At 36.8% G+C, this 18,154-nt stretch overlaps 2 protein-coding genes across 2 annotated transcripts; one reads left to right on the top strand and one right to left on the bottom strand.

The window, feature by feature from the left end:
• Positions 1–104: 104 nt before the first annotated feature.
• LOC109013976 (chlorophyll a-b binding protein 13, chloroplastic) lies at positions 105–1,581 on the top strand. The gene is given in 6 exon segments (XM_018996266.2): positions 105–350; positions 450–516; positions 519–601; positions 915–1,049; positions 1,052–1,285; positions 1,287–1,581. Coding segments are annotated over 6 exon segments (882 nt in total). The 5' UTR covers positions 105–131; the 3' UTR covers positions 1,431–1,581.
• A 355-nt stretch (positions 1,582–1,936) lies between these two features.
• LOC109013916 (myosin-2-like) lies at positions 1,937–16,784 on the bottom strand. The gene is made up of 24 exons (XM_018996184.2): positions 15,518–16,784; positions 14,691–14,786; positions 14,446–14,589; positions 14,167–14,317; positions 14,029–14,056; positions 13,685–13,859; positions 13,424–13,487; positions 13,275–13,288; positions 13,109–13,193; positions 12,910–13,013; positions 12,672–12,810; positions 11,730–11,848; positions 11,432–11,584; positions 11,263–11,352; positions 10,612–10,689; positions 10,287–10,445; positions 8,660–8,860; positions 8,210–8,415; positions 7,986–8,121; positions 6,193–6,319; positions 5,160–5,270; positions 4,965–5,080; positions 3,459–3,671; positions 1,937–2,768 (listed from the first exon to the last, which is right to left on the bottom strand). Exons 1-24 carry the CDS (start codon positions 15,959–15,961, stop codon positions 2,298–2,300), a joined length of 3,624 nt encoding a protein of 1,207 aa, XP_018851729.1. The 5' UTR covers positions 15,962–16,784; the 3' UTR covers positions 1,937–2,297.
• Positions 16,785–18,154: the final 1,370 nt, after the last annotated feature.

Raw genomic sequence — 18,154 nt, 5'->3', positions numbered from 1 at the left:
TAAAATGTGGATAGAAAGATATGAGTTGAAGATGCTAAAATCTTTTAAAGCCTTCTGATTGGTTGATTCAAACCTCACATTTCCCTCCCCACCACACTTTCCCACTCCTGCATTCATGACCACCCATCTCTATGGTTGTCCTATTCCCTGCACATAATATTACACGCTCACCCTCTTCTTCTACACAATTCCACTTACAATTCACGAACTCTTCTTCTAAGGGCAGTTTCAGCAGTAAAATAACTGGGAAGGTTGGAATTATGGCGACAATGGCAATGGCAGCAACTGCTAGCTCCAGTACTGTTCTCAGGCCAACTGTTGTGCCTATGGGATCTGGGAAATACACCATGGTACTTTTTCACTGCTCTCTCTCTCTCTCTCTCTGAATTTTCAAGTTTGTTGGGTGCCTAACATTGTGGGGTTTTCATTTTTGCATGTGACATCAATAGGGCAATGAATTGTGGTATGGACCCGACAGGGTGAAGTACTTGGGCCCCTTTTCAGCTCCGACTCCTTCAGAAAATTTCCTGGTGATTATGGCTGGGACACTGCTGGATTATCTGCTGACCCCGAAGCCTTTGCTAAGAACACGGCTCTTGAGGTAATCAAATCTTATGGGTCTTGGCCAAAAGAAAAAAAAAGGTTCATACTAGTTGGCAATGCATATATTGGCAAAATCTGATGTACATGTCAGTATTCAGATTCAAAATGTAAGCCTCTTGTCTTATTTGGCATCTTTCTAAGTGAATAAAGCCAGGATGGAATACTTGGTCAGTATTCAGACTCCTTATGGCAGAAAATATTTTCTCATGAAGTATGATGACATCTTTAAGAAACTAGGAAGTACCTCAAGTTATAATTTTTATTTACAATCTGTATGATTCTCCAGTACTAAAGCTGTTGTGGAAAATTAGGTGATCCATGGTCTATGGGCTATGCTTGGAGCACTGGGCTGCATCACCCCAGAAGTTCTGGAGAAATGGGTCAGAGGAGACTTCAAAGAACCAGTATGGTTCAAAGCTGGAGCTCAAATTTTCTCAGAAGGTGTTGTGGCCTCGACTACCTGGGCAACCCCAACCTTGTTCATGCCCAAAGCATCCTAGCAGTGCTAGGTTTCCAAGTCATTTTCATGGGTCTGGTTGAGGGGTTCCGTATCAATGGTCTTCCTGGAGTTGGAGAAGGCAATGACCTCTACCCGCGTGGCCAATACTTCGACCCTCTCGGCCTTGCCGATGACCCAGTCACATTCGCTGAGCTCAAGGTGAAGGAGATCAAGAACGGCCTGGCTAGCCATGTTCTCCATGTTCGGTTTCTTTGTGCAAGCTATTGTCACCGACGAGGGGCCCCTGGAGAACCTCTTGGATCATCTTGACAATCCTGTCGCCAATAATGCTTGGGTCTATGCCACCAAGTTCGTGCCCGGATCTTAAATTGAATTTGAGTCCCTTAAATCTTGTTTCATGTGATTGAGATAGAATTGGAAGTCCATGTGTAGTTAACGTGCTTTCAGACTTCAAAAACTTCAAATTTGTATTCGTGAGATCCAACAATGGCTATTGATTTTCCGGTTGGGTTTGTCTTCTCCGGTTAGCAAAGCAAGAGGGATGGTATTACTCACTAAATACGAAGAAGCAATATAACTGGGAAAATATCTATTGTATAAGAAAAGTCAAATACAAAAGCAACAAAATTACAGAACTGAAGATAAGAAGACTAAACCACAAATTAAATCATTTTTGCCAAAATATATATATATTTATATATATATATATATATTTAAGCCGACGTATATAACACCTAATAAGTGCTTACATAGCGTATAATTTGATTTGATAATATAATTATAACCGACTTGATTATATAATAACTCTTGTGCTAAACACGGTGGAGAGAGACATTCCACGATGATTATGACTAAATAGTGTGCCACGAGCACTTGATACACAAGGATAGGCAATATGAACACTTTTCCTTCCATGTTTTCAGTTCTAAGAACTAGATATTCTGAAATTACATCATGACAACGGATTATAGACAAATACACTAAACTATATTTATGAAGTGTTTGCAGTCCCTCAACAAATCCCTAGTTGGCTATGCACAAGTTTATGAACACTTCTACCAGGTAACAAAAATTGGAAGATATACAATTTATCTCCTTCACTGCCTCATACTACTGATAACACCCACATCTATCACCATATATAAACAGAAACCGGCTCCAGAAAAAGCAACGAGGCAGAATTTTGGCAGCATTTCTTTCTTCATCATTCTGTCACTATATTTATCTGTACAGGCTATGATGCTCTTGAGCTTCGTTTCCCCCACCATGTCCGACGACCTTCTGAATGCCCCAGTCTATGAAGCTTTACCTTCGTCTCCCGTAACTTAATTTTGTATTCTTTTTTCCATACCTCAAAACCAAGCTTGAGTTTCCGAAGTTCTTCATCGGGATTTACAATGGAAGCCGACTGCCCTGATTTGATCTCTACCAGAGCTCTGGCATCCTCGTCAAAAGTCTGTCTACGCAGCTCAAACTCCTTTACCAGATTGCTCACTGCACTCAAAGTACCATTGGTGTCTCGCCCTACTCCAACATCATGAGTGGTACCAGACAATTTTATAGGTGTACTTCCACCAGGAGTTCGAGATCCCATGGATGTGTTATCCGAGTCATAATAGTGAGGAATTGAAGAAACATCAAGTTTTCCGAGTTGACCTGAACCATTGTCTGCAACTAGGGTCTTTCTAGCTGTGGCAAGACTCATCTGCATTAAGATTACCAATTAAACTCTCAGGCACGAGTCGTCCAATTAGTAAGGGTGCAACTCTTACATCATCAAAAAAGTATATAGACAAATTATGTAAGAACCAAGGAAAACACTAGCCATATCTGCAGTATATCCCAAAAAGACTAATAAATTTAAAGCGTCCCTAGAATCACTTAAAAAATCCAGTCTCATCTAGCAAGTAGCCAATGTAGGACTTAGTGCCCATGACTATCTTTATAACCTATGTATGCGATTCATATTTCCAATGTGAGTCTGAGGTGTTACAAACTCACCCTCTTAAATTTCTAATTTCCTTGATAGGGCCATGTCACAAGTGCTCCATTCACACGGCTAGCCTTACTAGGTGGCTCTAATACCTTATGGATTCAGAGAAGGTGTTAGTCACAGCTATACTATAACTCCAAAAAGACCAGTCAATTTGAGGTTTCCACAGAATCACTTAGCAAGTAGCCAATGTGGGAGTTAGCACCCATTACTACCATTATAACCTACCCACTCTATGTCGGACTGAGGTGTTACTAATAAAGTTCGACAGAGAAACATAATAGATTTAGATGTCCAGATTGCATCTTTTCTTCACAATATCAGACTGCCTTTAGCCCCTTTTTTCTTTCGTCAACCTCAATCATACTTGAATCGAACTTATGTATGAATACACAAACTCACTTGCAAAGAAGCCATCTGCTTTTGCCACAGCTCCTCCATTGATTTCATCTTTGCCTCATATTCTGACCATCTCGTCTCATTCTGCTGAAGTTGCTCTCGCAGTGCGGTATTTTCCTCTTCCTTCTGTTCCAGAGCTGCTTCTGCTTTAAGAACCCGCATTTGAAGCTCAGCCAAAACTGAAGGCAGAGCCTGAACCTGCTCTGGTGGTATATCCTGCCCAGACAAGAAAAGTGACCGGTTTAGTCATCCAAGTTGATAAAATTTAACACGGAATCAAAACAGAAAACAGACTTCCTCTTTCATTTATGAATCACAAAAAGAATGTAGATTAAAAGGAATGCCTAAGTTTGCATTTGATGCTTTGTAAATTAGAAGTGAGTATACATCAAATATATCCATTAAAAGAAAGGCTGCTAACATCTTATTCTTGAAGAAGGAACCTCAACTGTCTTGTGCAATTCTCCATATATAAAACATATTATACATCTGCAGCATTCTATCATTCCATGTTCAAACTATACAGTTAGGAAAGTGGCCAATGCAAGCTAAGGCAAAGGCTGTACTGGTAGTCTAGACCATACAGGCAGCAGTTCGAGATATGCAGTCTGAAAGGTAATTCTGATACTACATGCATTTCATTGACACTTGAAACAATCTTAATCAATGAAACAATCTCAATTGAACAAAATTGTTTAATGTCCAGGGTGATAAAATTCATGTGCCTAACTCATCTCATAAAACCGGTTGTATAAGAGAGGATTGCTCATTGCTTATAAACATGCCCAAGACCTTGTCCACAGTCAATGTGGGATTATTCCTCAACACCCTCCCTCACGTGCAGGCCAGTATTTTTCCTGGTCCTTGTCACGGGATAAGTAGTGTAGGCCCACATTCGTCCTGTGGCAGGCTCTGATACCATGATAAAATTCATGGACCTAACTCATCTCATAAAACCGGTTGTATAAGAGAGGATTGCTCATTGCTTATAAACATGCCCAAGACCTTGTCCACAGTCAATGTGGGATTATTCCTCAACACAGGGCAACTTAAATGAAAACAGCTGATTAATAAATTTTGATTGATAAAAATGCTAATGCATGTGTTTTGGCTCTTTTGGCTAGGCTGTTTTTCTCTTTTTAAGGTCAGACAAATAATTAGCTAACTTTTTTTCCTGACAAAGTACAAGGAAAACTTCTCAATATTAGGAAAATTAAATCTAATTTTGAATTTGATTTCAAGCGCTGAAAAACTTTGGCATGATGAGAATCTAACAGTTCCAAACTCCCAGCAACCTTCATGGGCTGGGAGAAATGATTTAAAAGCAAAACACCGCTTGATAAAACAACATTTACCATAACCTACAAGCAACAGTGAAGGGACCAAAATAGATGCAAGAGTTCTCTTGTTATTCCTGTGGATATAGTACCCATAGACACTATTTAACAAAGGAATGAAGAACAGGGGAACAAAATTATTGCAAGCTGATAAGTGGACTACAGAGAGTACCTTCATTTCTGAAATCTTCCTGCTTGGTTTCTGCTTGGATTTTGAGTTCTCAGCATGTAACTTCTTCAATTTACGCATGCCATTGACATGCCTTCGAACAAGCCATCCACGGATGACTACAATTACATATATGAACAGTAAGAAAACCGTTTGCAAATGAACAGCCACAAAACCAATGAACAAAATAATTTTTACCAGATTGCAAATACAAAGCAGCTTGCAGCTCATTAAGGGTTTTTGGAACACCAACAGTCCAGCACCTCACCATAATATTATACTTCCTTCTAGCATTTTCACCACGAACAACTGTTTATTCCAACAATGACCAAGCCTTTGTTAAGAAATTACCAAAAAAAAAAAAAAAAGAAACTCATTTGAGATCCAAAACAATTAAATAAAACCCTAAAATCAATTCAGCCTTTAAGCCACAAATTCAGTGATTTAGGCACTTCACAGCATAAAAATCTGAGGCCTGCAAAATAATGAAGTCCTGGAGAAAAAGTATACAGCAGAATCTCTTTTGATAAAAACATCCAATTGTATATAACAGTGAAAAACAGGCTGAATAAATTTAACATGAACAAGATTATAGAACAAAGAATGGATTTCAAATAGAGGATTTGGAAGGCTCATGTTCCGTCAAAGGTGGCTTTTTTTGTATGGACAGCAGCAATAGGGAATATTCAGACTATTGACAACCTGAGGAAGCGTGGAATGATTGTTGTGGATTGGTGCTTTATGTGCAAGAAAGAAGCGGAATCAGCAAACCACCTTCTACTTCATTGTGAAATGGCTAAAGTGCTATGGGATGGTGTGTTTGGAAAGGTTGGGCTGTGCTGGGTTATGCCAGAAGCAGTGGTGGATTTCCTAACATGCTGGACTAACTTTCAAATGCATACTTGTCCCCAAGTGGCAGCTGCCTGGAAAATGCTGCCTTTGTGTATTATGTGGTGTATTTGGTGGGAGAGAAATGAGCGGTGCTTTAATGATCGGGAACGCAATAGAGATGCATTTTGGAAGTTTTTTATAAGTACTCTAATTAGCTGGTTCTCTGCTATTGTACTGAAGGGAGGGGATGTAAACGCGTTCTTGTCTTCGTTTTTCTAAGTTCTAGAATGTATTAGGTGTTTCTTGTGTATACTCCCTGTGTACTCGGGCTATGCCTATTACATTGTTATTAATAAAGCTATTACTTATCAAAAAAAAAAAAAAGATATGGATGCACTACATGATTGTAATGTTATCACCCCCTTGACTTCATGGAAGAAACGGCGAGCCTGGTGACCACGGAAGCATTTCTGAACACCAAGTATACCTTGCAGAACTTGATTCCTCCTATTCTCCAACACACCAACCTGTAAATCAGTAACACATAACAGCATCAGATGAACCATTACAGAAAACAAAGGCAATTAAACCAGAAAGAAAACAATCACTTTAGTAATGAACTCAGCCCCAAAGTGTTAACCCCTTCACCCTTTCTTTTCTTTTTTTCAATCTTTGTTTTCCTACTCTACCTTTTTTTTTTTTTTTCATTTTCCTTCTCATTGAAATTCTTACTGTGATACCCCATATGATGTGTAAGGGTAGGTGGTGTATGATATCCCACATTGATTGGGAAGGAGAAGTTATTGCTCTTTATAATGTTCCGATGAGGCTCCAATTGTATCATTGACTAGTCCTTTTGGAGAATAGGTCATGTGGTTTGGGCTTTCTATTGGGGCGTTACAAATGGTATCAAAGTCTATCTCAACCATAAATGTGGGACTTGGGCCATGCCACTTGTGAAGGACAGGCCCGACAAGGACGATGGGATTTTAAGGGGGGGACATTTTGATACCCCGTATGATGTGTAAGGGTAGGTTGTGTATGAGATTCAATGGGAAGGAGAAGTCATTGCTCTATATAATGTTCCAATGTGACTCCAATTAGTCCTTCGGAGTATAGACCATGTGGTTTAGGTCTTCCATTGGGGCGTTACACTTTTTTTTTTTTTTCTTTCTTTTTTTTTTTTTTTAATTATAATTAACCATTGGGGTGTTACACTTACCCTCAGGGTCCCATAAAGACAACTGAATATTGGGGCAACATCACTAAAACTAGAAGGACAGTTCTTGTAGTGATCAAAGCAACATAGTACTGTGCTCAATTATTATTGCAGACACATCATCATTTATTGAAAATATACACCATTTAAGCACGCATCGTAGACCACTTTCGCTAATCCAGAATTTCTGGGTGCTGCAACTCATGTTTAGTGTGTGGATATCAGTGCAGTTATTCAACAAACTAAGAAAAGCTTCTTGGCACTTGGTTTTAACTAAGAGCAATGGAGAAGATCTTGTAAGTTTTTGTGAAAAAAGTAATGGTCAATTATTCTGACTGACAAGGATAGAAAACAATTGTAATTTTTGTTAGATCAGTGAGGAGTGGTAAATTTTACTACAAACTCTTTAGTCTTCACAGACTAGAAACTACAAGTCTTTACATATGGTTCTCACTATTTGTATACAAAACGTGGAGATGGCTATCTCTTGCAAATGTTTTAGAGATCCTAGCAACAGCTTAAACAAGGGGAATGATAGCATGGGAGATACTTGCTAGTGCCAGATACGAATAAAAAACGCAAGTGAAAATTTACATTTTTCACCCACAAACTACCACCTATATATCATTTTGCACCTTGAACTATCAAAAGTTTCAATCTACACCCTAATCTACCTATATTTTTCAATTTGCACTCTTGGTTAAGATTTGGCCATTAAAGCTTGTAACACATGACCAATATTTTGTTCGTCTTCACAATTAGATCTTAACCAAACTATATTATTAGGTACTTTTTGGTTCAAAATGTAAAATCAATGGTAGTTTGTGGATGAGAAGTGTAATTTCCCCAAATTCCAATTTGTATCTGTTTAGAGTTTTACCTCCGTGCTTATGCAGAATAAATACACTTTATTACATACATGCATGTCTTAGTAACACACACACAGACACACACGCACACGCGCAAGAAATTACCTGCACTGTTCTTAGATACAATTTGGTATAACCAACTTGGTACATTTCAGGGTGGACATCAAATTGCTTTAGAACTGCAACTGATATGCTTAATGGATCGTGAGATACATTTGTATTGGAAAGTAGGAACCCATACCTGAATATATAATGGCACACGAGAAGAATTAAACCATCTTTAAAAAGAAAAAAACAACCATTAAGTAACGGGAAGTTACACCCTCTACCTTCCTGCAAACTCTTGATGTGTCATTCTAGTAGGATATCCCAATTTTGAAATCCTAACAACTTCCAAAACTCCACAACACATGAGCTGTTGTAAGACAAGGTCCTCTTCATATATTCCAGGAAGCTGCTTGCTATTTGGCTTTATGCAGCGAATGAAGTGAGGTGTGGTGTTCTCCATTTGGTGCAGTAGTTTGAATAGTTGACCCTACAAGAATCCAAGAGATTCTTTGAATTTTGTAAAACAAATTTCAGCTACATCTTAAGAGGACCAGAAAATCATCTACTTTTCATACTCCTGAAAATACTGTAACTTTCTTGAGAGGAACTCCAAAATCATCTCATATGGTCACATACAACTGTCATAAAATCATAAAATCCATCTCTTTGGCTCCTATTTTAAGTATGCTACAGCTATACAATTGGGAAAAAAATGCAACAGGCATACTTACCTTAAACTTTGTACAAACACTTTGATTTGGGGATGCCAATGCTGTTTGGGCCAAGTGGTTTGCTGATTTCTGGGATTGGTCAAGCACCTTGGAGGCAAACAACTGCAATGGTTGACAACCGCATGATGAGAGGAGTTGGATGGAATCGGGGTGGAGCAGATCTCTGTTCTTTTCCAGGAAGCCATTTGTATCATACAGAACCTAATAAAATTCCAGATGTTAGTGGAACCATAAGCATTGTTGGGAGAAATGACGTCAATGATTCATTATCTTGGATTCACTCACCAAAAGAAAATAATAGTTACATCAATACTTTTCTTTTTTTCTTTTTCTTTTTTATAAATAGTTGCTAGAATACTTTAGAAAGCTCCGGCCTTCTTTGTAACTATAATACCATCAAACTCAAAAAAATCTGGGAAGATCTTACCAAACTTATCATTATCAAGGTTACGTATTCAACATCATTTACTACCAAATACTAATTCTATTCTGTACCTAATCTCTTGATAACTAAATAATTATTTATATCTGGGGCAAGGAATGAGCAACTACCATATATGAGGATTCAAAAAAACAGTGCTACTGTAGATTGAGGTTTGTAACCTAATACTCATTGTCAAGATCCAAGTGCAATGGAAAATAAAAAATTTAAAGTTTCAGGATATAACGTAAACTTTGGCCCATCATTTCAATAGTGAAAAGACTATGAGAACAAAGCAAACTTCTGACTTCTTAAATAAGTCACAAAATATGGCTATAGCATGGATAGGATGCTATCAAAGTAATTGTGTTTTCAATATTCAGCAAAAAAATTAAAAAATAAATGTGTCCAATACTTTGTTTAGTGTATTTGGAGGGACGATGGTGAAGAACTAAAAATTTATTTCTTCAATAATTTGTTTATTCGGACGACCGTTATAGAGTTTGATGGGAGGAGTTTTCATGATTTTCTTGTATCCTTTTTATTATTTCCAATTAGATGTTTCTCTTGTATGTGTTGTGTACTGGGGCTATGCCTTTTGAGTTCAATAAATTCTTGATTACTTATCAACACAATATCTGAATGATACGTAGTTACAAGATATTGCTTCGAGAAAAATGACAAAATAAAGATATGGAAGGAGATTATCTCATATATGCTTTTTGAAATATATCACAGTGGTTGTTACTAGACTATGGGGATTCTTGGCAAACTAATAAATTGGCCGGTCGTGAAAAAATAATAATAACAATTTTAAGTGTGTCCACGTTAGTAAATTGTGGTTCTTAATCTGCTATTTATGAATAAAATGTACTGCAACATATTTCCATTATTAGCTAAAACAAGATTATCAAGTGGTTTAGATAAAGACAATATAAATCCTGGTCACTACTATTCATTTAGGATCTTTTCAGAACCAGAACCAGTTCTAAGGTTTTCCAAGCGCTCCTCGTATATAGATTCTCTTAAGTAGAGGATACTTAACTCCTTTCTAGACACTATTTTCATCTCTGCTACCTTGAAATACGCACAAAGCTCAGATGAGTCATATGACCGACAAATTTCACTCATCAAATTTAGATAGTGCAGGTTAAAGCATCAAAAGCAGTGTATTGGAACCTCCTTGAAAACCGAGCAATAACTAACCTCTCCAGCATAGTGATGTATTCTGAAAGCTCTGCCTCTTTCTCCTTTAAAGCAAGAATTTGAATTTAAGTGCTGTTTAAGCTTACTGGCGAATGTCAGATCAGTGGCCTTTGGCAAATTTGATTCCTCATCCAACAATGACATCAGACCTAAAGGTTTCTGCACAATCCATCACGCAATAAAGAGTAAGTGATAGAACAACAGAGAAATGAGCAGAATAAATAAATGAAGGCAAACAAAAGAAATAGGATTGTAAGAAATCCCAATCAACTCTTGTATATGGGGTATCACAGGGATGATAACAAGATTGAAACCATATAAATACCTTCTCAAAGACATCCAAGCACTTCTGATTGTCTTCAAATTCAACCTTTGTCCAATCAATCCCATTCAATTCATAGTCCTGAAATAAAACAAAGAAACTGTGACGGTGCAATTCATATCATATCTGGTTAATTGAGAAATTCTACTGAAGCAATTGCAAGAGAAAATACATCCAAAAAAAGCGGCCAAGATGGATAAGTTTCAAAAATAAAAAAAACAAGAGAAAAGACATCCACTGCTTTGCAGCTCCCACTTCACAATTCTTATAAAAGCCCACTAGCTATTGTCCCTACCAAGTGCAATGCAACCCCACAACTAAAGGGAAGAGAGAAACAGTACCAACAACTTGACTATAGAATACAATCAAATAGTCATTTACCATAATTACTTTTCCTTTACATGTTTATTGTCTTAAAGATCCAATAAATCTTTTTATATTCCACTCCCTCATAATTCAATTCTTCTTTCTAGTCTATTCCTTCATAAAACCCAACACACTATATGCATGCAAAAGCCACCTAGAGAATAGGTTTCCGAGTAAAAAACAAGATACATTATTGTGACTCTTCAAATCATCATGTAATTAAAAAAGAACTTTCAAAAGATGCATTGCACTGAAATTCAAAGGATGCAATGGATTTTATATGCTTACCTCCTGCTCAAGTTTAAACAGATGGCGGTTGAAATGTTGTTGAAGCCTCTCATTAGCATAATTTATACAAAATTGTTCGAAGCCATTCCTCTGAAAATGATGAGATGATATCAGCACCAAGTATGCAACTATATTGTGCTGAAAACACCACTGAACAAAAAACATGTACCTGAAAAGACTCAAATCCATATATATCAAGGATGCTTATGGATCTGCCAGTATGTCGTTTGCCCCCATGGAGTGACTTATTGATTTGATCTACAACCCAGTCAAACATGCTCGCATATATAAATTTTGCCAATGCATCTCTTGTGTCGATTGCCTAAATTAGATGAAAAATGGGCTCTCATGTTACATTAAAAGGGTGATTTATCATATTTAGAAATGGGAGAAATTAATCGAAACACAAAAGAGTGCATCTGAGAGCTGCTTGGAAGCCTTGTTTGTCAAGTGACCACTAAACACACCTGCTGCAATGTCAATCCTTTTGCAATAGTGTCCTTTCCAGCTTGGATTCTATGGGTAGATAAAACTAGCATTAGTTCCTGGGAACTGCAACCCATCAGCCTGGCAGCATTGGTTACAGCTGCCAAAAGGGAAAGGAAGTATAAGCAACTTCAAAGTAGGTTTATAGAATAAAGTCTTTAAAGAATATATAATAATAATCAAGCAGAGTAAAAGTACGGAGGAAAAGTAGACGGATTAGACCAACCTCTAGATAAAATTCCATAACGTTAAATAATAATTGTAGGAATAAAAGAATAAACAGACAATGTTAACAGGAGTGCCTATGTTAGAGGGAAAACATAGAGTTACGACTCACAGAAGACTTCAGATTTAGGATATTCTATATCAGAAGTTTCATTCCCTTCCTATATTTTCCAAAGCATGAGTTACAACTCAGACATGTCACATCTATACGCATCAAATTAAGGTCTAAGCAAAGGTAATCTATTCTATAATTATTCTGATCACATTTACTGGCATAAGAAGACATCTTTTTTCCTTCATAAGCTTATAATCATATACACTAGTTCTCCCAACATTTCTAGCAGCATAGCCGAAAATATATGCTTCATTCACTTAAATAAAATTTCCCGTTGGCCTACCATAACAACCAAAAAAAATGTAAAAACCTGTGTGCGCGTACACTTGGTTCTGAGAACAGATGACCTGCTATTGACAATAATCATATCCCCTCAACAAATTGTGTGCCAGGGATTTTATCACAGTTCACAATACTCCCATATAGATCCTAAAGCTAAAAAATTGCTATTCAAAAATACTGTTGAAAAGAATTCTAGATGGTTTAAACTAGAATTTAATCCATCAACACCACCAACATAGAAACAGCATGTGGTGCAAGAATTCCATCAAGAAGGACACGACGCAAAACACATAAAACTTACCTTCATCAGCTAACACCTCTACATAATTCCCATGGTCAATGACTTGAAATGATATGTTCCCCAACCATAGCACTGCAGCAAGCAATGCAAATATGCGCTCTTGATCTTCTTTGCAAATTCGAACAATGTCTAGGGCTTCCTGGAGTAATAAGAAAAAAATAAGGATAATGGAAGACAGAAATGAGATGAAAAGTGGTTGTACCATGATGGTGGGGGAAACAACTAAATGTAAACTTACCATGAGCATATGAAATTTCCGAGCATCATCAACACCATGAATTGCCAAGCAATCACTCTGATTAAGATACTTGAACTCACTAGCGATTCTTAGGTTCAGCCTCTCTGCAAAGAAAAACATGAATTAATTCCAAGAATCACAGAATAGCTTATCTGCAACCCGTATGAATGGTGTGCAAAAATAATAATGAATGACAAACCTCTAAGAACTGATGGAGCACCAGCACAAAGTTGATAAAATATGTGGTATGACCTCTCGCCGTTGACCAGTTGAACCACTCTTGACTGCTCAAAGGAGACATAATTTCAGAAGTGAAACATGATAATATACAAGCTCCAGGCACTTCAGATGGGGCAACAGGTTACCTTTTCTAACAGAACTGTCCACAGTTATGCAGGTAAATTGTCATTTGATACAGGCATGAGGTCGAAAAACAATCAAGTCAGCTATATCATTGATATATCACAAAACAGCATAACATGACAGCAATTTATTCCAGTTTAAACATGCTTACAGGTTTGGATTTTAGCACCACATATCTTCCCCAGAGAACTAAAATGAATTTCAATAAACTTTCCCTGCACAAAATCAGACCATATGTAAATAAAACTGGAAAGTCTTAAGATCCCGTTCGCAAAAGGCAAAAACAGAGGGTATTCATAATCATCTTTACAGAGCTTTTGCAATCACAACTACATAAATTCTAAGCTATGAACTATGATAAACCTAGGAGTACCTTCTGCAAAGAAGAAAAGAAAAAAAAAAAGAAACTCACAAATCGGCTAGAGTTATCATTCCTAGATGTTTTCGCATTCCCAAATGCTTCCAGTATATAATTGGTCTGAAGGATTTGATGTTCTATCCCACAACTCCCACCACCATCACCAAGAGCAGTCAAATATTGCATTGCAATTTTAGCCGTCTCAGTTTTCCCAGCTCCACTTTCCCCACTGAAAGAAAAAACAAAAGATGAATCTGTATGCTGAGTCGCAATCAAATAACCAGAATGAGCTCAGAGAAATACAAACAATAAGGAATTCAAACAGCAGTCAAAACAATAAGGAAAATGTCCATAACTGAGCTCCTAGTTGTAGAAAAGTTAATTGAAGAAATTCAAACCTTATGATTATGGACTGATTTACTCCATCTGCAAAATAAATTTATGGCAAAAAGAAAAGGCTTCAGAAGGAAGAAATCAAATCTTATTCTGTCTCTTTTTTTTTTCATAGTCTAAAGAAAACAAATGGACTCGACCACCTCTCATCATCTCATTATAAGCAGTGTCTGATATGGCATAAACATGAGGGCTGTCCATAAGTTTCTGCCTATAAGCTGTGACAAAATCTTTTCCATATATCTCTACATCTTTGAAGGGATTAACTGCTATTAAAACTGGACCTGCTTTACTCTGCAGATAGAAAACACAAATTTTTTTTTTTTTTTTTGTCAAGTAGAAAACACAAAAATTGTCAAGGAGTGAAAAGGAGGCATGAGTATGACTCAAAAGGCACGAGTAGAGGACCATATCATACTTACATAAATTTTATCCAGAATATATCTATACCGAAGATTGTGAAGAACTGATGGCTCATTCAAATAACTAAGCTGTATAAGATCATCAGCACCATCTAATACATCAGGGTTAGCGGGTAAGAGCTCTCCTCTGGGAATCTTCATAACCTATAGTCATACACAATGTAAGCGCAAGTATTACCTACCAGCAAAAGTACTCACGATTGATTATACAGAATTCAGAAATGGCTGAAGGTTATGAAACTTACATTTCCACAGGAGAGTGAAACAAGTGCTTCCTCCCCTGAAGTTGATTGTATAGTTCCAGACTCCCACTTTGTTAGCCGACACCAAACACGGAGTTTCTGCTTAGAAAATTTACTCTCAATGCATACATTTCAGAAATAATTCTTCCGAGCCTACAAATTTAACCACAGGTAGAATTTACAGAAAACTATTTCATCCTTAATTTCTCAACAGATGGAGGAACAAGCTCAGTGGCGGTCCAGAAGATCAAACAGACGATACACTTTGAAAGTAAAAAACCCTGGCTTCCAGACAACATTGCAACCGTTATTTCACTTCCATTTACAAAAACATCTAATTGTATCATTATTGCAATAGGTGCATTAACCAGTCCATTAAAACCAAATGCCATTTCCAAAATCTATCTTCCATCGCACGAGGGCCAACATACCATTATAAATGATAAAGAAATTCCATATTTTCTTGCCCACTACGAGGCCCAGAAACTTAATAACCGAACACAATACTATAAAAGAAACAGCTTTGTTCTTGCAATTAATTATACGGGCCAGATCCTCTTACCACTTTTACGTACAACTAACACACCTTACCAAGAGCAATAAAACGAAGAAGAATCAATCCGAACTTCGCAATTAGCTTAATGCAAAAACGAAATTCCTCATTTACTTGATCACTTTTTCTAGTATGAGACCCACTGCAACGTTCTGGGGATTTATTATAAAAACCCCTCATTCAAAGATTGTCATTAACACGCCTTACCAAGATAAGTAGAACAACGAAGAAACAACCAGAAGTGAAGATTATTTTAGTTATTTTCCTTCGAAATTACCTTTCTGATGAAATAATCGATGTTGTCGTCCCAATCCAATTCTCTCATCTTCAGCGGCGAAGCACACGGCGTGGCAGACCCACGATCCGAATCCAAACCCTTGGTTAGCTCATTTTTACCCTCCGCCTCCACAGAATATGGCGACTCCGTATTCTGATCTTTCTTCAGCTTCTTGCTCCCGAAATATCCTCTCTTCAACCCCAAATCGATTTCTTTCCTCTTTCCCTCTTCTTTTCCATTACATTCACTCGGCGCACCACCATCGCCGACCTTGAAATTAGTCGGTAGAGAGCGTCGCGCTGGCGGCAGCCGAGCCCTCGACGTCGGCCGAGCCGGAAGTTCCGGCGGCAAGTCCCTGGGCTTGTCACACTCGTCTCTCCGGCGAAGTGAGTCCAGCATCTCCTCCAGCGAGCTCCGCGCCAACATCGTCGTCGTTGATAACATAACTTTCCCTCTTGATCCCGGAAATCTTCACGAATTCAAATCCAAATTTGGCTCTCACAAGCTCAAATTCCACCTCTCCTGTACGAATTCGAACCTTGCATTGTCGAAGACAAGAGCCAGGAAAAACCCTAATTCCGATCCGGGAATTAGAAGCGTGGTCCAAAGAATGATAAGCTGGAATTGCGACGTGGAAACGTTGCCAAATAAGAAAACCGTTTCCTCGTTGTTGTTTTTGTTGTTTTTCCAAAAAGCACTTACAGAAACAAGCTCCGAAAGTGCATTTGGCTAAATCATCCAGAACGGTAGGCTGGTTTCGATAGTGCGTAGCGTATTTTACGAGGTTAACGGAGCGTAGGCAGGTAGGGAGAGCAGGTTAAGAATGTTCTCGAAAAACAAATTACCTCGTGAGTCGTGAGAGGGGAAGAAAGATAGAGAAAGAGAGAATAAAAGAGTAACAAAAACAAGAGAAAGACGTCGACGTCGTTCTCTGTGTTTAGAAAACAAATACAAAATTTTAGGAGTAGCTTACTTTGAAGATGGATTTGTCTCCATAGTTGTTGTTGCTTCAAGGTTTTGAGAAGAAATTCAAAAAGTTTTTTCAGGTGGGTGGGGCTGTGCTGACCTCTTTTTTTATTTTTTTTTTGGGATTTTGGTTTCTTGAGAAAACCGTTTGGATCTGAAAAAGTATAAAATATTCTTTGTACTTGAAAGTAAAGAATGGGAGTCCGAAACAACACTTCAGAGGTAGAAGACGACGACCAGCCTGGGCCGGATAGGACTAACACAGAGATAGAGAGGGACACACTGGGACTTGGGAGTTCGGACCTGAAAAACCTGGTTTTAAGATTACCCTGTATATTTGCCTAAATTTACAGTTTTGGTATTTTCTCTCGATAGTTTGTTCGAGTACTCTTGAATGGTGGTGTATTTCGGTCCGTTTTGGATATATTTTACAATCGAATCGATATTGGTCAGATTTAAGATTTAATCGATTTCATTCTTAGAATATTTTTATTGGCTTGGTCAAATAAGAAGATTAGCTAAAATTTAGATAATTTATATTAAAAAGACTTTACATTAAATTGATTATCTCTAAAATAATTTAAATTTATGCTACAGTGATTAGTCAAATATAGAGAACCACAATTAGTTCACCAAATATTAAAATAATCATTTCTCATTCCAATTAAATTTAATCTTAATTTTTTTATTAACATTAAATGACATTTGAAAATATAATTTTTTTAATATTAATTTAATTAAAATATAATTATTATTAATATTAAATTAGTAGAATTATAAAATGTGATACAAATAAATTAAATAAAAAAATTATTAATTTAATAATATTTTATTATTATATAGAGAGTGAATGGCTAATCCAATGTGGAGATTGAATTTAAATGGAATAGACAAATATAAAAAAGTATGATATTGGCTAAATTTTAAAGATGGATTTGGCCAATTCAATGAGAATGCTCTTAAATCGATATTTTCAATTTGAAAAATGATATATACAAGCCCCAAATCCACAAGCCTCGCATAAGTCCTTTATAAAAAAGTAGACTCCACTAAGAAAAAATGTGAAAAACTCAATTTTTCTTGATGGGACCCACATTTTTACAAAATGATTGTACAAGGCTGTTACATTTTGAACTTGTATCTAGCATTACTCTTTCAATTTTATCAATCTTGGTATCCAATTTTTTCAATATATTATATAATATATAATATAGTACATTATAATATATAGTGATATAGTATTAATATAACTATTAATACAATAGACTATAGTGATATAAGAATTTAAAATTTAATATTATATTAATTAGTAATTTATCATATAATACAAAATTATTTTATATATATCAATTATATATAATATAAAAAATACTTTATACAATATAAAAAGTTAAAATATATATATAAACCGATCCAGTATTTTTAGTCTGGTGTTAAAAAAAAATCGAAACCGAACCGATTTTGACAAACTAAAACCGATACTAAATTGAATCAAACCTGGGACCGGACCAAACCGGTGGGTTTGATCTAGTCCGGTCCGGTTCACCTGTTGTTTTTTCACCCCTAATCTTTAATCACATGTAACATGTTATTGGTGTAACGCCTTCGTGAAATATTCAAATCATATGGCCTATAGTCCAAAAGAACTATGACATTTGGAGTCTCACTAGA

Source organism: Juglans regia, chromosome 2 (assembly GCF_001411555.2).
Source record: "Juglans regia cultivar Chandler chromosome 2, Walnut 2.0, whole genome shotgun sequence".
In the NCBI taxonomy this organism is placed as follows: domain Eukaryota; kingdom Viridiplantae; phylum Streptophyta; class Magnoliopsida; order Fagales; family Juglandaceae; genus Juglans; species Juglans regia.
This window is presented reverse-complemented; position numbering and strand designations above follow the sequence as displayed.